General features: G+C 43.2%; 1 protein-coding gene across 3 annotated transcripts in view; it reads left to right on the top strand.

The window, feature by feature from the left end:
- Nucleotides 1-25,891, top strand: part of magi2b (membrane associated guanylate kinase, WW and PDZ domain containing 2b) — a 126,300-nt gene that overhangs the window by 40,783 nt on the left and 59,626 nt on the right. For all 3 annotated transcript variants that reach the window (XM_083763900.1, XM_083763901.1, XM_083763899.1), the window contains exon 3: nucleotides 6,312-6,431. In XM_083763900.1, the coding sequence (XP_083620026.1) occupies nucleotides 6,312-6,431 (120 nt within the window). The remainder of the gene's footprint in view (nucleotides 1-6,311; nucleotides 6,432-25,891) is intronic.

Here is a 25,891-nt window from a genome sequence, read left to right as displayed (position 1 = left end):
GAGGCGAATTATTATCAAACCGCCGCGACCTATTATAAAATACGTCGCGAACGCCGACGGATTCATAAATAGCCCCGACGAAAATAAACCGTTGGGGCGAATTATTAAACCGTCGGGACGAATTAATATTTAAACCGCGACCTATTGAATAATAAGCCACGACGGAAGATAATACGTTGGGACCTACGTCTCCGCCGTGAATGGATTTCGCCGTCTCTCCTCCACTGAAAGGGATGCATTGAAAGGGTAAACAAGTTCACGCTTGTGAGCGCAGTATTACAGTGTGTTATTTTTCTTTTCCCTTTTATGTGTTGTTTACACATTACCCAGTGTTGTATTTTAGGGTAAACCAGTCATGAATGGGCAGCGCAACTCCAAATCACATCAAAGGCTTTCTATCCATGAAAAGAAATAGCTACATGTAGATGTCTCCCTCTGCCATATTCGGCAAGAAATACTATGCTTCCCCTCTTCTGCAGTACAGATACTAAGCCTTGGGGATAGTTGTGCTATCAGATATGTAGCTGGATGGTTTAATCCAGGGAATTTATCTGTCACAAAACCTAGGGGGATTATTTAGTCCGAGCCTCACAGCTATTCACCTTTGGGAGGATATTTATAGATATGTATACTGTTTGTCTGTCTCTATTACCACAAAGTCTCCGAAGACCCCTACCCCACTGCAAGGCTCTAAAGAAAGTTATACTGGATAACCGCAGCTTGCAAAATTCCATCTATTTCTATTTTTTTAAATAGCCCGATACAAAAGAACAACCTTGGTGCTAAATATATAACACTGTGGAGTTTTACTGTGTAGGTGTTGGTACCGTTGCAACAATCTGATCCTTGAGAAAACCAAGACATTAGACTGCAAGCGTATATGCTACACACGCATGCATGAGTGTCTATTACTTCACTGTCCTCTCCTCCACCCTTTTATTATGTTAATCAGACCATCAATATTCTATTTTTAGCTGCCCCCACCCCCCCCCCACCCAACACACACACACACACACACACACATTACACTCTGCTCTTGCCTCCTGGTGTCTTCCTGTCCAATTACACAAGCGCAAACACACACGTATGCATACACGTGCACAAACACGCTCCTAGTCTAAGAGACATAATGCTTGAGCATTCACATGTTCGTATGTGTACAGTAAGTCTCCTCCACTCTCTGTATCTCTCTCTATTTTCTTCCTTTGACTGTCTCTCTCTCTTTCTCTATAACTCACTGTATTCCATTCGCGGTCGCTGTATTATTTAGCAACGGTCTTTGCCCTCTTATCATCTGACACACTGCTGAGTTATTTCAGTACTTCTCTTATTTTAGCCTTTAACTCCAAATGGACTTTCCTTGTCATGTTTCAACATAATCTCTCTCTCTGTCTCAATTTCTCACACACACACACACACACACACACACACACACACACACACACACACACACACACACACACACACACACACACACACACACACACACACACACACACACACACACACACACTGCAGACACCAGTGTGAAAACCTTCTATAGTGTTCAATCCTTGTAGCTTGGGGCAGGTTTGGAGAGGATATCTTCCCACCATAAAGTGGTACTTACAAAGCCTCTCTTTGCTATTATAGATAGAAAGAAACCATTTAAACAGTGAAGTCGTACATTTCTCCGCTACTCGTTCTCACCGCTGTGTGTAAAAGAGGCCTCATTCCATTGGCTGATTGCGGCGCAGTCCTTTTTTTGTGGCCCCGGGCCGACTTTATCATTTATTAGCAAGGACACCACATCCAATCAATACCTTAGAAGCAGCACTGGGGACTCAAGGGAGGCATCGCTGGTCTCTACTTAGAACGAACAGTGCTTTGTGTGTGTGTGTGTGTGTGTGTGTGTGTGTGTGTGTGTGTTTTTCCCCCATTCGTGCTAGAGAGCACCTGTACAGGCTGCCCTGTTCTGTGCTGGCTCATTCATCAAAGCTCTGCCTGGGATTAACTTTTACTGGACCCTTCAGAGAGAGAAGGCGGGGGGGGGGGGGTAGAGAGAGAGAGGGCTGATGGATACAAGGAAAGCAATGAAAATGTATAAATGCAGGCCTCTTGTACGTGTAATATGAAGGCTCAGACACAGATCTGCTGACCCTTGGTCACTGGTCAGCGGTCACATTAGCATATGAAGTCCCTTTTAAATAAGGAAGGGCCAGGCACTAAGACCGAAATGCAGAATACCCCTCTTGCAAGTAATTAGAGTGCCACTAATTAGTACCAACCATTAATTTAGCTTTGGGAAGAGTAGTAAAATGTAATAGAGTAAATTTACTCAAGTCAAAATGTAAATATTAAACCTTAACTTTTATGGTATAATGTAATTAACCATTATAGAATAATGTATACTATAATGATAAACCTTTTAAGGATGTGGAAGTACCAGAGTAAAATCACCTCGCTAAGAAAAACCCAAGGAAGAATTGACACACGCAAGAAAGGAGTCCAGACCAGCCGCTTAAGTTTTTAAATGATAATTCCGTTATATTGGGGGAGAGAGAATGTAGTCCAAAACAGCATCAGAGAGTTCTCCCACCGATGAATCATCAGTGGGATGGTTATATAGTACAGAATTCAAAACAATCTTTTGACATCAGGAAGCTCTTACAGTATTACCGGACACTGAGTCCAAAAACATGTTATTCACAGAGAGAAAGAGATAATGGAGGGCGCCAATGAAGGCCATCAAATAAAAACAGGAGGCAGAGAGTGCTCAGACAAGCGCTCAGAGTCATAGTGACATGGAAGATATCATTTCTGGTTAATAATGGAACATAGCAATCATTCACAAACAACCAATGTCCCAAATGTATATATCAGTTCCATCTCCCAGTTTTCTGGTCGGCATCACTCATCAGCAGGGAGGGGAGAGGTGGGAAGAGAGAGGATGAACGGCGCATGGGGGATGGGCTGTGTGTGCCCTGCGCAGAGGCCAGAGGGGGGTAATCTGAGAAATCTCAGAGAGGAAAAAGTGTGAAAGAGATGGAGGGAGTGAGGAAACTAGTGGGCCGGATAGTTGATCGATATCTCCAACTTAAGACCCACCAAGATGATCCAGGGCTCTCTCTCTCGTCCTCTCCCACTTTCTCCCCCCCCCCCCCTTTCTCTCTGCCCCTCTCTCTTTCAATTCAATTCAATTAAATTTCAATTCAAATGTTATGCTTTATTGGAATGACAAGCATTCTTATATTGCCAAAGCATTCTCTCACTCACAGTCTCTGTAGCTCACTCTCTCTCCCTCTGCTGGTCTCCCCTCTCTCATCTCTGTGGCTAGTGGAGGGAACGGTGGGATCCATCATCCGGCCATTGCTTTGGATCATCAGTATTCCAACCGGCTGTCTACTCCACGACGTGGGCAGCAGAATGAAATTATTCCTGTGAGATCAATATGTGTATGCTGCCTGAGGAGCAGCATGCAAACCATATGTGACCACAGTGTATGTCTGTTGACTACTGACAAGTTGCTGTTGCTTTGTCTTCACATAATAAGTATGCGTATGTGTGCGTTTGCAGTGCACTGTGTGTGTGCGTGTGCGTGTGTGAGTGTGTATGTACTGTACGTGTTTGTGTGTGTGTGTTGTGGTTCATTTGAAGATCGTGGTTTGATCCCACTGATCCATGGAGTATTCGGGCATTCTGAGAGTGTTCATTCAACCCTCGGAGAATGTTAAAATGGTCAGTTTGTTTTTTACCAGCTGCTGTGTAAGCACAGCTGGTCAATGTTCTCTCTGCGGTACTTTCACTAAAATAGGTACATTTCCTATTTATCCACATATATGCAACCTGAATATGGCATATTATATATGCAGCATAGGCTATATTCTGCATATACTTGCCATATACTGTATTGGCATAATATGTTAATATATATTAAAAAGAATATATATATATATATATATATATATATACACACATATATATGAAAATAAAACCATAGCACCATTAGCCTTTTCATGTCGCGCACCCCCTAGAAGGCGCCCACGCACCACAAGGGGTGCACGCACCACAGTTTGGGAACCACTGGGTTAGTGTCACCGTAGCCTCTGCTTATATTTTCGTTCGCATTCGGCTCAAAAAGAAAAGCCTGGGGAAATCCATTGGAAAATCTGGCATAGGAAGTGGGAGTCAACTTGTATTTCACTAACCAATAGCGGTGCAGAGGCACGTCGCTCCAAATTTTGTGACGCCAGTGAGTGTTGGGGGCGGGCACTCAGATTGGTGAACCAATAGGATCCACCGCCTGTTTTCGACCAGCACCCACCTCACTAGACCAGATGTCACACAGGCTGGGGCAGGCTAGTGTCACTGATAGTGCCCATTCCTTATGTTTCATTTCCCTGCTCATTAGACGCTGATGAGCTGTCATCTCTTACTCCCAACAGTACAGTAAATACAACATAGTATGTCCACGTAGAACCTTTATGGGAGTACAGCCAAGCGGTGACAGCTGATCAATAGAGATCTAATGATTGAGATATCACACTCTGGGGAAAGCTGGAGGATCCGAGAGGGAGAGAGAGAGAGAGAGAGAGAGAGAGAGAAAATATATTTGTGTCTACATCCACTACCTGCTGTTCTACACAGGCTCCCCTGCAGCTTGAATTAGATGAAAGCAGTCACTCACTGTTTCCCATGATCCTCAAAGGATTTGACTGTACTGTAACTCATACCCTGCGGCTTACTGTACTGTACTCTGCTGTACTGTACTGACGGACGTAATATCCGCCTGCTTTGTGAGCAACACAGATGATGATGGTCACCTCTTCAAACCTGTGCCGTAAAGGGAATCACATTTGGCGAGCAAAATGTTTGACTCAAGTGAGATCTGGCATCAGTCTCTCTTCCTTCAGCATGTCTGCCTTTTTAAAGCCTGATTTATGCTTTGCCGTGCGCCTAAAATAGCCTTAGGCTAGTAATGATAGTTAATAACGACGGTTTCAACTGGGAGCCCGAGCAAGCTGCCGTTCCCCATGTCCCTCACCTATCAACTCAATCACCTCATTTGGCGCCACTCCAATCAGATCAATAAGAGCTCATTGACCATGTCCCTTTAAAATAACTCCATTCCCTTCTCTTTCCCAGTCTCACTCTTGCCGTCTGTTCAGGTCAACATCCCCAACACAGGCCAAACAGAAGCCACCTCCCGGGTTGGCCTGTATCTGCAGGAGGGGCTCCCTGCCATCCATCAGCCAGGATCTGATTTGATTATCCTCCTGTGACGGAGCCCGCTCCAAAGTGATATTACTCTGCCATGTCAAATATCATCTCCAGTCATACCCAATACATATTATTGCATTCATCTTTTATATTCACATCAATGAATATGATTGCATTCATGTTGCAAAGTCTCTGTGAGGCTGAACGCATCTCGGTTGTGATCTCCTATTTTTGGCACGCGACACCGTCATGCAACAGAGCATAAATCACCAGACAGTCCCGGAGACGGGGGGTGGGGGGTGTTACCACGGAGGCTCCCTCTATCCATCCGCGTCCAATGACTGCTCTCACAGGCGTGATCAATGGGGTAGGTAGGGGGAGGGGGGAGGGGGGAATAAACGGCAGCGATCTCGAGTAGAGCTGGCGTGGAAAGTCCATTTGGCAGAGGGAACAAACACAGCACCTCATTAGAAGAGAGAATCCCTCCGCTGCGCCGTGGTCTGCTGCCATGGTAAAGCGTAGTCGTGCCTCAGTACACCGCAGCGCTGATGAGATCTGCGGAGCCGGGGACTTGCAGAGGCACCTAATTGGTGCAAACGGTAATGTGGTGCTTCTGCATTCCTGCCGCTCTGACAATAATCCACCGGCTGTGCATATTGCTGTATTGTGTGCCGGCTGCTGCTGTGCAAGGACTTTTGAATTATGGTACACAAAAGTGGCATATTGAAACCACGTCGGGATGGCTCATAGAGGTTGAGTAATGGCTCTGACATACCGTTGAAGCGGCTTTTGCTATATTGACTCACGCAGGCTAGTTTTCACTCTTGTCTCACTCTGTCTCCGTGTCTCACAATCACACACTCACCTCTCTCTCTCTCTCCCTCTCCCTCCCCCCCCCCCCCTCTCTCTCTCTCTCTCTCTCTTCCTCTCTCTCTCTCTGTCATACACACTGGCACAGATGCAGTGTACACCTGCACTCACACACATGACAACGCACAGTTGAGTGGTTATGGATTCTGTTGGCTATCAGAAATGCCACTTCCTCTCTGCTTAGGTTTCCCTTCCATTGGCTGGTGATAATAATGTCTCTCTATTTCCCTCTCTCTCTCCAGGTACCACCAGGCAGCCCAAGGAAGGGGAGGTGCCGGGGGTGGACTACAACTTTGTGAGCGTGGAACGCTTTATGGAACTGGAGCAAAGTGGTGCCCTGTTAGAGAGTGGAACCTATGAAGGTAAGCTCTAGAGGAGGGGGGGGTGTCCTCTCTGGAGGACACTGCAAGCTCAGGCTCAACACTTCAACACCTGCTAGACAAGTCCATGTGCTCTGGGAGATGAAATAGGAAACGGGAACACCAGCTTTCTCCCCGTACTCTCACCGTTTCTAAGTTTAAACTTGGAAAGGATACATGTACCTGAAAGGCTGAATTGTGTCAGGGACAGGGTCTGGTCTGGTCTGTAAGCGATGCCAATCGCACGCACGCACGCACGCACGCACGCACGCACGCACGCACGCACGCACGCACGCACACACACACACACACACACACACACACACACACACACACACACACACACACACACACACACACACACACACACACACACACACACACACACACACACACACACACACACACACACACACACACACACACTTTATTGTGTTCAAATTCAAGTTCAAGAAATTCTTGAACACAAACAATGGTAGATGCACATGCTTGGTAAACTAGTACAACAGACATTTTCAATTTACAATGTACAAATACAATTGCAAATTAGGCATTTAGCAGATGCTGTTATCCAAAGCAACTTTCAACCAGTGCCTCAGGAAACTAGGGTCACAGGTAATTAGGTAAACCAAGGATGTATCGGTCTAAAGTTTCTACAAAAAAATGCAATGCCTTTAGCTCTTGGCTTGGGCATTCCTGGAATCTGCAGGACTCTCACACAACTAGTTTGTGGACATTACCTTTACATTTGGGGCCCAAGCTGTATCCTGTATAGTATCCTGGAGACGTTGGGACTTTATCACCGTGGTAAACAATGCCTCTTCAAGACTGTGGTCGATCAACAACAACATCTGGTGCATTAGCTAGAACATCTGAAAAGCCATTATATGCACTGTTGCACAGTTTTAACATTGTCATTTTATGCTGCACATTTGTGCTGGTAGATTTGAACTTATGCCCTTAACCGACAAATCAATAATTCTTTCATGCGTAGCTTTGTATATTCCTTTATAAAGTGTACACGGGAGACTTTCAGAATATAAGGCCTCAACATACTTCAAGTGGGTTTTCACTTGCGTGTGGGGTTACGCCTCCATGCATAGTTTGAAACGCTTCTCAACACTTTTTACCTCCGTCTTTTCAAACCCACCCATTGTCTACCCAAGACGGAGATGTTCCGTCTTTTAAGCTTTATATTTGTTTGATATCGGCGAGCGACACACTACAGTCTGTGAGCGTCTATTGCATAACTTTCAAAACCGGAAGTCGTCGGCAAAATGATCCAACTCCATTATAATGGACGGGAGCCAAAATCTTCTCCCGCTGATTTCTCTGAATCTAAATCACATATTACGATTATAATCAAAACACACGTTTTTGACGGCCCATCGAGGTCCCGTCTCTAGTCAAGGTAAAATAATTCATGCCTCGTCCCGTGATGGATTTGGTTAGCCGTTATGCTACATCCGGTCCACCGAATGGTGACTGTGTTACCTTGAAAAGGGCTCTGAAGCAACAAATGGCATGGGGACAGCAATTTACTGGTTCCAACTGATGCTGGGCAGTGTTAATGAGAAATCGTTTACGCCTATATATTTTTTGTTTATTTGGATCCCCATTAGCTACTACCTTAGTATCAGCTACTCTTCCTGGGGTCCACACATAAAATACATTACAATTACATATTGATATACATTTTACAAGACTGTAAGAAAAACAGTTAAAAAAAAATAATACAGTATACACCTATTCATCCACTAGCAGTTGCAAGAGTAGCTCCCCCACATATATGTATGCTATGCAACCAGCAGTGTGGAAGCCCAGATACTTAATTACAGTATATCATACCCCTGAGTGCGTAAAAGTAAGTCAAATCAATTACATGCTGTCACCCCAATGGAGCAGGTCTGACTGACAAATCCCAACACTTATTTTCCACATTATAACATTTGATAGAGAGGTAATACAAACCTGAGTGCTTCCCATGGTGGTTCCATATATGTTTCTACTCCTTTTTGGAGAATGAGGTCCAAGAACAGAGTAAAAATATTCTAGCTCTCTACTGCCTAAAAGGTCGCCATGGGTACTGTACATACTGTACTGTGCACGTTTACTGTGCGTCGGGTTGGCCACAGTCCGCAAGCCAACAGAGAGAACATTTGATGGACAAAGCGTGCAAAATCTCTCTCCTCCCCTCCTAATTTCGCCCCACGGATCTTCTGTAAGAGTATGTATGTCACTTTATGTGACATAGTTTCAGTAAGTGGATTATGCTCAGACAATGAGGAGAATGTGTGTTAGGGTACCACAGAGTCTAGCTGGAAGGACCTGTAATAGGGCTTTAACTGTAAAAATGACTATATCCTCATCAACTGCATCATTCTTTATGCTTAATAACGAGTGCCCGTGCGTGCATTCTCAAGTTGCATGCGTGCCCTTGTGGATCTGCTCATGTTCTGTATGAATCACTAGCCCTGACTGAGATCAAACGATTGGTTATAATGTACTTGGAAACTGCTACAGTGTACAAGTCAGGTTGAATCCAATCCAGGCCATACTCTGTTCCTTGACATGCGTTGCGTCCGCAACATCAGTTGTGTCCGCAACATCAGTTGCGCCCGCGACATGCGTTGCGTCTGCGTGTGGTTAGGGTTAGGTTAGTGTTTGGGTACGGTGTTGGACTAATGACTGTCAGACTCTTGGTATGTCGGAACAAATGCCTGCAACCGTCCCCATTCCCCAAACCCGGTTGTGTGAGTGGGTATCCTATGTTTGAGCTTTCTTCTGAACACCAGGCTTCTGAACCCCAGGCTCACCCTTTGCCAGGGGAAATTCTTCAAGTTTGGCACAAGGAACACATATAGTTAGACATAGCTAGAACAAGCGTTACAAGCATTTCACACATCATCTACAAATTTAATGTTGTCAGTTACAGCAAGTGTGTGTGCATTTAGATAGAATACATTTTTATTTGGGTTTTTTTTTTGTTTAGTTTATTTGCACAATAAAAACAGTGTGTGCAGGTGAGAAAATAAACCCAGGGAGGGCTTATATGTGGTTCTCACCAAAGTTAATATACAATTTTTACAAATAGTAATATACAAATAGTAAGACAAAGTAATCAAACATAGGTATGGAAAATAACAAAAACAACAAGAAATACATTATTTACACTTGTGTGTGTGTGTGTGTGTGTGTGTGTGTGTGTGTGTGTGTGTGTGTGTGTGTGTGTGTGTATCTATGTGCGCGCGTGACTGAGTCCGAGTATGTCTGAGTATGCACAATAAGGCTACATTACGTTAGAATCAATTGGAGAGGGTAACTTCAAGAGGCTGGCCCTCAACCTATGTTTAAAGTTACAGAGTGAAGATGCGGAGTTGGCAATACGTATGTGTGAATTCCAGAGTAAAGAACCTCTGACTTTTATGGAGAACTGGCTAAGAGTGGTACGGCTGAAGGGAGGATGAATATTGTCGGATTGTCTAGTATTATAATCATGAACTTGAGAGTTGGTCTTAAAATATTCTTTGAAAGTTGTAGGAAGCATATTTGGAAGGTAAGTGCATTTATATATGAAAGAACAGGATTGTAGTATGTTAATGTCATAGATAGACAGTACATTTAGATCCTTAAACAAAGGAGCAGATGGAGCCAAATAGTGAGAAGAGTATGGAGCCGAATCCATGCCAATATTATCTGTGTGTTCGTAAAAGAAAATGCGTAAAAAAGAAATCTGTAAAAGAAAAATGCGTATAAAAACAATCCGTAAAAAGAAAATGCGTAAAAAACAATCTGTAAAAGAAAAATGCGTAAAAAAAACAATCTGTAAAAGAAAAATGCGTAAAAAAACAACCCGTAAAAAGAAAATGCGTAAAAAAACAATCTGTAAAATAAAAATGCGTAAAAAAACAATCTGTAAAAGAAAAATGTGTAATAAAACAATCTGTAAAAAGAAAATGCGTAATATATACGGATAGTGTTTTTTTGTGTTTGGACTTACGAACAGAAAAAATGCCAACCACAGTTACAGATGGTTTTTTTGGTTCCCCAGTGAAATCACTGCCAAAAATCACATGACGGCTGAGAACCAATCACGTGAGGCCTTTTCCTCTACCCAATCAAAAAGCTCCATAAGTCTGCCTGGCAACTGAGGTTGCCATGTTTGTATGGGGCTACGTTATAAGTATAAGTTTATGAGTTACAAGTTTAGCTATATATCTTGTCTTAAAACAACCACTCAATGGCCAATTGACTAATTCATTATTTTAGTAGCCTATATTAAATAGGGGGGTCTCAAGGTTCGGGGACCCCCCGGGACCCCCCCGGGGACCCCCAAATGGTAACTCTGTCATTTCTCAACCGTTTTTGACGGGGGTGGGCTCGTTGTGATTGTGTCGCCCCCCTGGGGGCGTCTTTGGGGGTCTCAAGGTTCGGGGACCCCTGGGGACCCCCCAGGGACCCCCAAATGGTAACTCTGTCATTTCTCAACTGTTTTGGACGGGGGTGGGCTCGTTGGAATCTTGTCGCCCCCCCTGGGGGCGTCTTTGGGGGTCTCAAGGTTCAGGGACCCCCAGGGACCCCCCGGGACCCCCCAGGGACCCCCAAATGGTAACTCTGTCATTTCTCAACTGTTTTGGACAGGGGTGGGCTCGTTGGAATCTTGTCACCCCCCTGTGGGCGTCTTTGGGGTCTCAAGGTTCAGGGACCCCCCGGGACCCCCCAGGGACCCCAAAATGGTAACTCTGTCATTTCTCCACCGTTTTGGACGGGGGTGGGCTCGTTGGAATCGTGTCGCCCCCCTATATTTATGGGGGGAAATTGTCCATACAATGGGTAAGGACTAGTATATATAACAGGATCATTTACTGCCTTAATGGTATGAATGAAAGGTTTTTTGAGCAAGGAGAAGGAGGCCGAAATTATGTTTTCTTCTGCTCTGGTAATTAAAGCTTTTTTTGTGAGCTTTTAAAACGTTGTGCAGACTTTCTCCTTTTTCAGTTTATTTATTTTGTTCGAGCTCCCGTTGAATTTACTGGGATGTGCGTGTAGCTATACCTCCTGACCACTAAGGTGTTTTGAGCTCCCATCCATTAGCTGTTTTTGGAGGAAGATGGAGAAGAAAAAAACTTAAACATACGAGCTAATGGATGCATTAGGTGAGTCATTTATTTGGACATAACAACATCCACTCAAGAGAGCCAAGACCCAGAAATAACTAAAACTGTGATAGAGGAAATGCACTCAGAGCTTTATGTTGATGTGCCACTGACGCAAGCTTGCTCACTCGCTCCATGACTAACATTGTCCAATTTGTCCCCAACCCTAACCGCACGCAATGCCACGTGTCGGACCCATGTGGCATCGAAATTATGAGTGGATCCACTATGGAGCCGAATCCATGCCAATATTATCTGTGTGTTCGTAAAAGAAAATGCGTAAAAAAGAAATCTGTAAAAGAAAAATGCGTAAAAAAACAATCCGTAAAAAGAAAATGCGTAAAAAAACAATCTGTAAAAGAAAAATGCGTAAAAAAACAATCTGTAAAAGAAAAATGCGTAAAAAAACAATCTGTAAAAGAAAAATGTGGGAGCCCCCAGGGGTCCCCGAACCTCCAAAACCCCGATAATGCGCCCAGAGAGGCAACACGATTCCAACAAGCCCACCCCTGTCCAAAACGGTTGAGAAATGACAGAGTTAGCATTTGGGGGTCCCTGGGGGGTCACGGGGGGTCCCCGAACCTCCAAACCCCTGAGAACGCCCCCAGGGAGGCGACACGATTCCAACGCGCCCACCCCCGTCCAAAACGGTTGAGAAATGACAGAGTTACCATTTGGGGGTCCCTGGGGGGTCCCGGGGGGTCCCCGAACCTCCAAAACCCTAAGAACGCCCCCAGAGGGGGCGACACGATTCCAACGAGCCCACCCCCGTCCAAAACGGTTGAGAAATGACAGAGTTACCATTTTGGGGTCCCTGGGGGGTCACGGGGGGAATACCGGAAGACTCGACCCGGTGCTTGCCCGTTTTTCCTCCCGGAATTTTCCCCAGTGAGGGGGATAACTTTGTATTGTGCTATTGGCTGTTTGTATTCTTTTTGGAAAAATATAAAAAGATACTCCTGTAGAAAGGCTATATTATTTTACTCATATTGACCCTATAAAGAATTTAGTATTATTTAGTATAATTATGTAAGGTTTTGCACACTCAAATGGTACCTCGTCAGATAATCCCCACATATCCTACAACAACTTCTGTGAACAGACTTCAATGTAGTAGATTTTCATAAATTATATTTGTACTTAGGCAGTACTCTGCTATCATGAAAGTTTATAGTTAGAGAAATTCAAAGTCCAGCCGTCTGCTGTCCAGCCTCTCCCACCCCTCACATTGGGGAAATTTCTGAAACAGACGATCCACAAGCTCACGGCGCATCGCCCAAGCTGTCTGAACTTCAGAAGCATGCCACATTCTGGGCGCAACAACGCCATACGGCAGCATCTTAAAACATCTTAACTTTATTGGCGAGGCGGGTTAAATAAAGCAATGAAGCATAATGGGATTTAACTTATCCTCCTGCAAGGAAGTTTGGTAATCAAAGCATGCGCCTGCGCCTACCGTGTTGTGGAGCTGCATGCTTCATGGCTATTTGCATTCACCGACGTAGTCAACAATAAATCCAAAAAGCCGACATTTTCGCATATGAGGGGGGTGAAGGAAGAAAGACAGGTTCTCAATCACACGCAATTCATGTGCACAGTTGACGTGCAGATTGTGTGAACTGTGAGAATGCATGGGCTTCAAAATAAAAGCGATGTGGTTTTAGTCCACCCATAAGGTAATTAGAAAGTATGTTTTATTTTCGGATAATGGGATTATCAAGTAATCGTATTTGGCCCGCGGGCCGTACAATGCCCAGGTCTGCTCTAAAGGTAATACAACAATCTCGGCAGTGAAGGGGGGTTGATTAAAATGCGGGTTACGCGTGTAAAACAGTCAAACTGATATAAAACACATTTTCTATTACTCCTTCAGATTTTATCCAAAATTCACGCAAATCGGTACACATGCTCTCCATAGTCATGTGATCAAGACGCATTTGTTTGATTTCTCATAATCCACCTTCATTGCCTAAGAATGGCTTCTAAACCTTTCAGGAGTAGCCCGCTTTGTACCCGTTTTGTACAAATTGCCATAACTACTCAACGCAGTGTCCGATTGCGGTGAAACTGTGCATGCATATTCCCACTAGGCTGAGGAAGAAATGCCACTTGACAGTTTTCAAATCAGTCTCATGGTGGCGCAACAACAGGCCAAGCCGCGTCTCTCACACACACACACACACACACACACACACACACACACACACACACACACAAAAAACATGATTATATTACTCCTAAACATTTTGCCAAACATCACACACAGTACTCCTATCCTCCTGGTGGAGACCTGTGCCCAGAAGGTTTCTAGTTTCAAAATAATTTCATCATTTTCCACAAATTTAACTTTTAAGAAGAAGTGAAAATAGACGATCCTTAAGCTCACAACGTTTGCAGAGCAACGTGTTTTGAGCTTGTAGATCTGCTATTTTTGTTAGTTTGGGCCCGAGGGAAACATCAAATGTCTCTTTTGGATCTCGAGCTATACGTTTCAGAACCACTGTTCTAGCTAATCTATAGCTAAAATGGGGGAGCCTTCACATGATTATACGGATAGGTTAGAAAATAAGTTACTGTACTGGCGCGACAGCTTGGCTGACAACACGGAAGAGCTCAAGAACCTGATGTTGGATAGGAAATTGTGGAGGGCAGCGATCCAGGAATCCCGAGTTGGTGTTGGCTCACTCTCGCAGCAACTAACTGTACTATACTGTGCGCTGTACTGTATTGTAGTGTACTGTGCTCTGTACTGTACTTTCTACTTTGATTATTTTTGGAGTTACCGTGTGGGGTCCCCGTAACATCCAGACCCCTAGGAAGGGGCCGGCCCGGTTCCCGGCAAGCCTTCCCACGTCCGAAACGGTCGAGAAATGACAGAGTTACCATGTTGCAGCGCGCACGTGTGTGCGTGCGTGCTCTTGATACAAAACCATATCACAGATGACATCTTCCTCCTGTTCATTGGATACAATTCCCACCACCTTTCTCAAAGAGGTCTTAGACAGTGTGATTGGAGATATCCTAAAAATTGTAAACGGCTCTCTACAATCAGGCGTCTTCCCAGACTCACTGAAGACTGCCGTAGTTAGGCCCCTACTCAAGAAACACAATCTTGATCCCTCTGTTTTGGGTAACTATCGACCCATTTCAAATCTACCCTTTCTGGGCAAGGTTTTAGAAAAATGCATCTCTCATCAATTGGATGTATTTCTACAGAACAATAATGTGCACAACAAATTCCAATCTGGCTTTAGGAAAGGTCACAGCACAGAAACAGCACTTGTAAAAGTAATGAATGATCTTAGGGTGTCTGCTGACAAGAAACATGTATCCGTTCTCTTACTTCTAGATTTAACGGCTGCATTTGACACGATTGATCATTCAATTTTAATACAGCGTCTGGAGCACTGGATAGGCCTGTCTGGTACGGCCCTGTCCTGGTTCTCCTCCTACCTATCAAACAGAAGTTAATTTGTCAATCTAGCCGAGTTTGACTCAGACAAACACGTCATCAGTTCTGGTATTCCACAGGGCTCGATTCTTGGTCCTCTGCTGTTCTCCTTGTACATTCTGCCATTGGGCGAACTCATTACCAATCACGGAGTCAATTTTCATTTCTATGCTGATAATACCCAACTATATCTTTCTGTGGCCCCAGATGATCCCTGTGCTTTAGACCCGCTGTTGACCTGTCTGTCTAGCATCAAATGTTGGATGAGTGAGAACTTTCTCAAGCTAAATGAGGATAAGACAGAAGTTCTCATAATCGGTTCTAGCGAGCAGAAAGAATCAATAATAAGCAGACTTTGCAACCTGACTGTAGAAAGTAACAGTACAGTAAAGAACCTGGGGGTTATTATTGATTCTGAATTGAATTTTAATTCACACATTAATCATGTTACCAAGATTGCCTTTTTTCACCTTAGAAATATTGCACGAATCAGAGCCTATTTGTCCTTGGACGATGCAAAAACGCTAATCCACGCCTTTGTTTTTTCTCGGCTTGACTACTGCAATGCACTCTTTTCAGGACTGCCTAAGAAAACGACTGACAGATTACAACTTGTCCAAAATGCAGCAGCTAGAGTTTTAACTAGAACTAAGATGAGAGAACATATTACTCCAGTTTTGGCATCACTGCACTGGCTTCCAGTTGTTTTTAGGATTGATTTTAAAATTATTTTACTTGTCTATAAAGCTCTCAATGGTCTCGCACCGACGTACCTCCGTGACTGCCTACCTAGAATCTAGATATGTCCCTAACCGCCCCCTCAGGTCCTCCAATGCTGGCCTACTTGAAGTGCCTAAAAGAATGTGCACAAAAAAATATGGTGAGGCAGCTTTTTGCTTCTACGGCCCAACAGCCTGGAATAAACTTCCATTCAAGCTCAGACACGCACCCTCTGTAGACATTTTTTAATCTCAACTCAAGACTCACCTCTTCACTCTTGCTTTTAGTTGAGTTTTACTATGCACGTTCCTACCCTGCCCTGACTGATTTGCTGCATGTGGTGTTTTTATTAGTTTTTATTTATTTTATGTTCTTATTTCAAGTTTGTTCTTTGCCATTGTTCTATCATTTTAACTACTTGTGTTTTATTGTATTATATTTTTATTTTTGTGTCCTGCCCTGTGAAGCACTTTGAGCTGCATTTATGTATGAAAGGTGCTATACAAATAAAATTTATTATTATTATTATTATTAGAAACAACTAACACGAAGGCAATCAAGGCCTTTGTCCTGAGACAGTGAGAAAATAGGGCATCGCAAAAAGGGAGGTGCCATTATAGGAAGATGGGCTAGAACTAAAGATGGGTACATCCTCAGTGTTCATTTAAGTGAGTTTATGTTACATGAAGAATGGGAGAACTTGTAGGAGCCTTTTGGTAGGGCTGATTGAGGACAGATATATTTGTTTCCTGCTCTTCTCTGAATTCGACATGCAAGTTATATTGTGCAATGTTTAATTTTAATAGTCCCGTTTGTATGCAATATGAACTACAAGATGCAATAAATGTGTTGAGGAAAGATGAGAATCAGGGCGAATGATTATAAAGTGGGATCAGGTGTGTAGGTGGAGATCAAGCTAATAATAATAATTTAGTGCCCTTTATTTGTTGTTGGGCACATACCGTCCTCTGCATTACCCATCCTAACTATTAGAAGTGGGCGCTATTAATACAGCACCCAGGGAGCAGTTGGGAGTTACATTTCTTGCTCAGGGACACTTCAACGTTGCAAGGGTAAGCTGGCGGTTGTCTGACTACCACACTCTGTGAACTCAGTCTGGTGCCCTCGAGTAGAGGAAGCTGGGGTTCCCTATGGTGCACAGAGTCAGCATTACAGTCTAACAGACGGACAAGCAAACTAACGGCCAAACATTTAGGATTTGGCGACAGTCACCAGAGCCGTCTCAGCGCTGTTCGAGTTGTGTACCGAAAGGCACAGAATAGTAAACATTAGTCCCCCTACTTTCCATGCCCCCGACATGTCTACACCGTCCTGTGCGCGCTCCAAGTGAACACAGCCGAGCACCATTGCTGAAAAAAACGTCAGTATAGACAATATGGCCATATTGGGCATAATCCAACGTCTTGATAACGGTTGATAATGTGTATTTAATGCAGTGATAACATATGAATCCGTTGAGTATATCCTCGAGATAAAACACCTTGATATCCTCTGGCCCATGCCAGAGGATATCTGATATCTGATTCCTTTGTAAATCAGTAGCAGTTAAAATACAGATTACAGGGCAAGAAAAAGTGTGTGTGTGTGTGTGCGTGCGCGTGCACAGGCAAATAAAATGGCTGCGATAAAGGTGAGAAAGTGAACTATACAGTATAATAAGTGAATACTGTGGACACACGTCTGTCTGTGCGCGCATGCGTGCCGTGTGAGCACAGTCTACACACACAATTGTAAGTGTACTCATGTGTAGTAGTAGGTGTGTGTTTTTAGGAGCAGGTGTGTTTGAGTGATGTGATTCCGGGCCTGTGTGTAAGGCACACGTTGCTGTCATTATGTGCTGCGAGTATTGTTTGAAGGCAACTAGAGTGTATTCACTGGGACACGGCGACCAGGATGGAGATTCTCCTAGCAATTATCTCTCTCCTGCTGGGATGAAAGCAAACCGCTGTCCTTGGACTGAGACTCTCTGCTCCTCCTCCTCCTTGTGTCCTCCATCTTCCTCTTCTCTCCTGTCTGCTTAGCCGTCACGCGCCTCCCTCTGCCCCTGTCCTTTCTCTCTCCTCTTTGTAGAGTCTCTCCCTTGGAGAGGGGGGGGATTATAAAAAATAAGACGCCTCTGTGTCTCATGCAGTATTTAATCGCAAAATATATATCCCCCGACAGTGAAGATCTCATTTAAATTCCAAATAAAATTGTGGCTTTAGTGTGCTTTTTGTAAAAGCAAATATCACAGTGAAGGAAATACACGCATACACAAAATATATTCGTACTGTAGCGTAGCCTATATATATATATATATATATATGTAATTTTTATGTACACATACTGTACATTAATAGCTCTTTTGTTTTGTCTACGTTGAGAGCCAGGTTGTTCTCGTGCCAGGTTGTCCACTTCTCTCCTGTAGGCTGATTTCATCGTCGTCTGTGATCAAGCAAGCCTAGTGACTATGACTGTGGTGTCGTCTGCAAACTTGATCACTTTGTTGGAGCTGAACAGAGCCACACAGTCATGGGTGTAAAGGGAGTAGAGAAGAGGGCTCAGAACGCATCCCTGAGGGGCTCCTGTAGTAGCATGTAGCATCTAGTACTGTGGCTGTACATTTTCCAAGGTGAAACATAACACAGCACTCACACAGAGGAGGAGATGAGCGGGATACATACTGTAAACTCTGTAACGCTTCTGGATACTGTGATGGTGTGTATGTGTGTCAGGAGAGTAGGACCCATAAGTACACCACAACTTGAGGCAGGGCACGTTCAGTACAAATATGATTTCTGGAGGGTTGAGGCTTACATTTATGTGAAGCAGGCAGAGGTCAGAACCTGGAAGGCAGTTCACGCAGACTAACAATTTCAGAGGAGCAGCCAATAATCAAAATCCCTGGGACAGCTATAAAGGTTAAAAAAAAAAGAGAGAGAGCAAGGAACCTTCAGTATAACTAGAAGGCTATGGCGCCAAGGCAGATGGATACACACGGTAACAGCTCTTTACAAACTGGCAGAGAGTGAATGGAAGGCAGATGGGCAGGGAAGAGAACTGCAGTGCTGAGTGGGTAACAGGTGTGTAGCTGTGCTGTGAATGAGGTGAAGTGAAATGGAATGTGGGAATGGTGCATCCCAAGTCTCATATGGTGCCTTTTGTAAATAAGCTCTGAGAATCTGCTTGGATTTCTGAGTGCTCTGGTTTTTATGTCACAGAGTGCGCTGATCTATCCTATCCTATACCAGTAGGACACCCTAAGGGCGAGAAGCGACCTCGCCCTTTATCCACCTGGGTGACGGCAGACTGCTGGGCGAGCGCTGGCGCTTTGGCATGGGGGGTCAGATCAACATATGGAATGAATCCTGTACTGGCCATATGGAGCGTGTTGTGTACAGGGTTTTATGAGGTCAGATCAACATGTCAGAACAGGAAGGACGGGTGGGGGCGGATCAACATATGGAATGTCAGAACAGGTCAGCTCCATATATGGAGATCTAAGAGTTTGAAGTCAGATGTAGAGTTGCAGGCCGGCTCCATATATGCAGATCTAGGTGATGATCCAGTGTTCTCCATGGTTATCCCCTATCTGGAGAACCGTCTGGCTGACAAAATCACACAACCCCCGGCCTTCATGACTCACTGAAAAATATAATTGTGTACTTGAGAACAGCCAAGCATTCATCTCTATAGAGAATTATCTTAGCTAACGGGTCCCACGAATGTTAATTATTAATTATCACCCAAAACAATTATAGAAATGAGCCGCAAATCAAGCTTGTTTTGATCCAAAACCCAGCTAGAAGAAGAATCCGAGATATTACGATTTGAAAAACTGCGTTACCATAGACAGCAAGTCACAGCATACGCCAGTGGTATTTTCACTTCCGTTTTTTTTTCCTTCTTTTCTTATCGCATCAGAACCGGAGTATTACGAGCGAGTACAGAGCAGTGTTGTAAACCGTAATCAATTCATATAAAAAATCACGTCAAAAGGTGATTTCGGCAACGAGGGCATTTATTTGGACCAGAATGCGTCAAAAGACGATATCGGCGGTAAATTAGTTAATATTGAGTCTTCATTGATACCTTTCAAGGTGATGACTGTTGGCACCTATACATATATATACTAGAATTTCATCCCAGAGTTACTTTGCCGCGCACTATGGGAAGAAGGAAATTGCGGGAGTTGACTCCACATGTAGTAACGGATGGGTTATTAGTTATTATTATGTGTCCTTATTAGTGTAGTGTAGTGTAGTCAACACGTTATGGCTCATACACACTGCCCGGTATTTGCCGCTGGCCGAGATCGTGATCTACCTTTTGGGCACCGCTTAACTCAACCTTTTTTGTCCCAGGGCACACTTTTCATAGCCTAAAAGATATACGGTTTGTGTTTATATATCGGTGTGTATATATAGTAAATATATATAGTACATATATATATTATATATAATATATATATAATATATATATATCACTCATTCTTGAGATGAGGGACAAAAGTGGAAAAAACACAGTTGTGTATTATTATGCCATTAATTTCATTATAATTGTTTTCATATGCCATCTGAATTAGTTAAAAGCAGGCACTGTACGCCTGTATTTAGCCTGTCCCCAGCAAGTGGTCACAATTTCAAACTGCTAAAAAAGTGTCTAATACTGTCACAATCACATAAATATACATACTAAATTAAAGTAGATTGTCAACAACATAGCAAACAATATACACAGTTCATTTTAATTTATATCTCATATCAAATGTGTGTCCCACGTCTCCCGTCAATTCCGTCAGGTTTTTTAAAAGTCTTAAATTAATCAGAGAATATTGTCGACAGATTTAGCCTGAAGACTCCTTTTCCAAGTCCCGTTTATATTTGTTGCAACAGTGGAGCACCTGGTCTGACAAGCATTCAATTGTTTGATATTTTAAACAAACAATGTTGATATCAATGAGGTCACAGCTTTTACATGTCAACTCCGTCAGGACATTATTATGATCTTTGTTAAGAATTCCAAAATAATGTTTATTATTTTAGTTTAGGGTTAGGTTTAGCTAACAAATGAAGCAAAAACAAAATGGCTACATTGTTGCGAAAGCAGTGAGCCACTTACTATGAGACCCTGCTGCTCATGTCTGTGTGTCTGTCTGTGTGTCTGTCCCGCTGTGACACCGCCCACCCGCCACCAGAGGGCGCAGCTGTAGCACGCACGCACGCACACACACACATACACACACACACACACACACACACACACACACAACCACACACACACGAGTTGCGTTCGCTTCCCGCGTTTGCGCGTCTTACTTGTACTACAGAGGGTTAAGATGAAAACAAATGACATTTTGTCAACTCCGTCAGACGTCAACTCCGTCAGGTTTTGTGTCTGACGGAGTTGACATGTATCTGACGGAGTTGACAAAAGTGTTCCTAAAACAATAAAATTATAGTTTTTGAATAATGGGACGTATTCTAATTTGGCACACAGTTAGAGCATGCCTTAAGGAACATTTTTGGCTATAGGGCCATCACAGATTTGTCTCGTGGTGACCATGGCAGCCATTTTCCAAAATTGCCGCCACCTGATGTTATTTTACAATAACTCAAGTTCTACACCACCTAGGATCTTGATTCTGGTGACTAATCATACATTTTCAAGGATGTGGGATACATTGGTACTATTTAGATTTGTCCTGTGACCATGGCAGCCATTGTTTTTCAAAATGGCCGCCACCTGCTGTTATTTTACAATAACTCAAGTTTTAGACCACCTAGGATCTTGATTCTGGCGACTAATAATGCATTTTAAAAGATGAGGAATACAGTGGTACTATTTAGATTTGTCCTGTGACCATGGCAGCCATTGTTTTTCAAAATGAACACCAACCTGCTGTTATTTTACCAATAACTCAAGTTTTAGACCACCAAGGATCTTGATTCTGGTGACTAATCATTACATTTTCAAGGATGAACTTTCTCTGGGAGGGGTCAGGGCTTATTTCAGGTGCAGGTTGAGTTGCTACTGACAGGACATTAAAAGGAGGTGGGCTTTCTGGCCTTTGACTTGTCACTTTCAGGTACAGACGCACAGTTTGACTTCACTGGCCACTGCAGTGTGGCGTTGTATCTTGGTGGCCTCCTGCCAGTGTTTCTCCATCCTTCTCATGAGCTCTGTGTTCTGCTCTGTTATAGTCAACTTACATTGTCTTGGCTGGAGATTGCTTTCCTGCAGGGTCCAGCCCAGTCTTGTGCAGATGGCTGCTGGCCCACCTGGAGGCCCCAACCTCACTTGTTCGGTTGGTGTGATTAGGTGGGGTGGTCTTCCCCAATCAGGATGAAGGGTTTGACCCTTTCAAACGGCAGTCTGGCCAAGTGTCTGTATTTAGTTGTGAGGCTAGATACAGGATACGATTGCTCACCCAGCCCCAGGTGACTTGAGGTGAAGGCTCCTTTGATTTGGTAACATTGCTTTGGTTGACATGCTGGGGACACAGAACGACACTGATGCCTTCAGTGTCTGCACATCCTGCCTGATAGTCCTGAAGGCAGATCTTCTGTCTTCAGTCTTTCGCTCACTGTTCACTGCTCACTGTTTACCTCAAGCAGGTCTTCAAGGTGTTTGCCTTTGCACAGGCTATATGGCTAGGACTCGTGCTTCAACCACTCAGAGAACTCCAACATGGTGTTGGTTGCTCCTGGGCCGCAGAGCATTGTGCGGCAGAATTCAGCTCTCATCTCTGGTGGCAGCTTGTTGAGGAGTCGTGCAACATGTGAGCCGCATCTAAGTTCTGTGTCTCCCTCTGGGCCTAGGGTAGACACTTGCTATTTTCCGTAACACTAATTGGTGGGGCTGTCCAAACTTGTTGTTTAGGTGTCAATCGGGTCTCTGTTGGTGAAGTCGGGTCTAGGTGGTCTAGAAGATGAGTTAGTCAGGGGATATTAATACAATCTGGTAATAAATTCCTTATAAAAAAAAATCTTCACCAATGTGTTTGGAAGGGTGTCTACTAAAATATCACACATTGCTTTATATTCAACCACCCTAGGGGAACTTTTGACCGCTGCTGAAAGTTGGGGTACCATCAACAACCTATATAAGGCAAAATGTTCATTATGCTTTAAGTAGCATGTGACATGTCAGACTAGGGAGTTCTCATGATTCTGAATGCATTCCAAGCATTAGCTATGCACGAAGAACACTCCTTGGGCTCAAAACGGCCATAGCCGTCATCACAAAATGAGGTCAGCTCATTTGGGCAAGTGGATATATGGCCGAATTTAGCCCAAGGGGTTTGACCCCTAGTTTAGCCATAGACTCCCTAGTTTGGCCATAGCCACTTGGTATGGTACCCAACTTTCAGCAGCTGTCAAAAATGCCCCTAGGGTGGTTCAATAGAAACCAATGTGGGATATGTTAGTAGACACCTTTACAAACACATTGGTGAAAAAATTCTTGGTAAGAAATGTATTCACAGATTTGACATTATTCTGATAATATTCCCTGACTAAATTGGTAAAATAATAGCAGGTCCACCATTTTTGAAAATGGCTGCCATTGTCACAGGATAAATCTAAATAGTACAACTGTATTCCTCCTCCTTGAAAATGTAGGATTAGTCACCAGAATCAAGATCCTAGGTGGTGTAGAACTTGAGTTATTGGGAAATAACAGAAAGTTGGCGGCCATTTTGAAAAACGTCTACCATGGTCACAGGACAAATCTAAATAGTACCAATGTATCCAACATCCTTGAAAATGTATGATTAGTCACCAGAATCAAGATCCTAGGTGGTGTAGAACTTGAGTTATTGTAAAATAACAGCAGGTGGCAGCCATTTACAGCAGGTGGTGGCCATTTTGAAAATGGCTGCCATGGTCACAGGGCCAATATAAATAGTACCACAGTATTCCTCATCCTTGAAAATGTGGGATTAGTCACCAGAATCAAGATCCTAGGTGGTCTAGAACCTAAATCTGTTAAACTCGTCAACTCCGTCAGATGTTCGTCAACTCCGTCAGACGTTCGTCCCGTGATGTTTTTGTTAATTTCCAAAGAAATAGAAAATTCGATGTTAAATCTTTTGTGCTTATGTATTGAAACACCAACTGAAATGATACGTAATGATGATATTTTTTTTTTACATGGTTTTCATGTTATAATATTGAAAATAAAGGTTGAAATGACGGATTTGAGAAATTGGATATTTCATAATAGTGTGATATTGGAACAAAACAATATTAAAATAATTGTATTACTTAACTTGATTACTGAAAGCCATTATAAGATAACTGAGGACTTTATATTATTGTTGAAATTATCAAATTCAATTAAAAGGGATTTTAGTGTGTCTGACGGAGTTGACATGAATCAGGTATTAAGTGCATAAATGTCCCATTTTAGAAAGAAATATTATGCGAAAAACCTGTTCCTTCTCAAGATTGGTAGTTGAGACCTGTGTCTACAAATACATCTATTTGATTTGAATGTATCTTAAAAAAAAAAAAAATCTAGTTTGAAAAAAGTTTTGTCCCTTATCTCAAGAATGGGTGATATATATATATAAATATATATATATATAGAATATTAGTGGTCCATGACATGAAAATGTTTGAGAACCACTGCTCTAAAACAACATTGGACAATGATGTTTGACAGTTTCTGACTTGATCTGGCCTGTTAACATTTTCATAGACCTGGTTGCTTGTTTCCCTCTCAGTCAATGTGGCAACTCTGGTCAGAGCCGTGTTGACTGTTGTGGTCCTGTATGATGTGATTTAGCTTAGCACACAACAGCTAGGAGGATGCAGCAGGCTGATGCCGTCATGTTTAACAGTATTTTGCGCAATTTATGTCCCCGAATTTATGGATATGGACTTATGGCTCCATCGCTGCCTCTTTCTTTAGTAGAAGTAGAAATTTAACGTGTTGCTGACTGTTTACCTCCCTCTCACACGCGCGCGCGCACACACACACACAGCTGACGTCCTCTCCCACCGACGTCAGCTGTTCATTTATCTCCTTATTCATACACGCTTTGAGCTGAGAGAAGCTATAAAGCGCCTTTTAAATATGACAATGCTGTATGGTTTGACAGCTTAAATCCGCGCGGCAGTGTTGTGTGTGTGTGGGACACGGGGTAGTGTTGTGTGTGTGTGTGTGTGTGTGTGTTTGTGTGTGTGCGTGCAATCAGAAGTACTGGCAGTAGCGAAATAACAAACGCGATCTGTCTAATCGTAGTAGTTAGGGACAAACCAAGTATTTTCTAAGAACAATGTTAATGTAACTAAGACATTCGCTGAGCGACCTATATTTTAAATGCAGAGATTTAGAAGGAATAAGCGAAATGGTGAGGCGACTATAGGTAAGGTTTCTCTGCGGAGAGGGAGAGCCATAGGGGAGATCACATTACAGCAGCCAAAGAGGGAGGGGGGGGGGGGGGGCTGAGAGCTAGTGACGGGTGTGGCTTGGTTGAGTTGGTTGAGTTTTCATTGGCTAGTGGCCACAGGCCACATGGGCACATCATGGGCACATCTTTTCATTGGCTAGTGACACACTTTTGCGCCACGTGACAACTACTCCAATATAGAATAGATATTTATATATATATATATATATATATATATATATAAAACACACACACACACACACACACACACACACACACACACCTACCTACCTCACTTCCTTTTTGTCACAACTCTGTGAAAAAGGACAAGTATTGTGTGCTGGCTACTTCTTCACTTTCCACTTACCTGTACCAAAATACTTGAGTGTGCAGGCCTTCTGCTTTTGCAGATACTTTCTCTCAGTTTAAAGGACAACTTTAGTTTTTTTCAACCAAGGTTCATGTTTTAGGTTGTTATTAGAGAAACTAAAAGGTGAGTGTTAATTTTCTTTCATTTGCTGCTTTCTTTTGTTTTGGGGATTTTAGCTCTTTTTGACAGGGGGGCGGGGGCATTCGAGCATGGGGCTAAATATGTATTTTTTTTACAAAATATTATGGCGATTCATTTTATTATTATTTACTATAGTCCTAATAAACCCCAAGAAATTACATCTGACCACAAAAGATCACAGGATCTATTGAATGTGACAAACTGACATATTGAGCCTATACACACAGT

The sequence above is a fragment of the Protomyctophum parallelum genome (genome assembly GCF_964188405.1).
Source record: "Protomyctophum parallelum genome assembly, chromosome: 4".
In the NCBI taxonomy this organism is placed as follows: Eukaryota; Metazoa; Chordata; class Actinopteri; order Myctophiformes; family Myctophidae; genus Protomyctophum; species Protomyctophum parallelum.
This window is presented reverse-complemented; position numbering and strand designations above follow the sequence as displayed.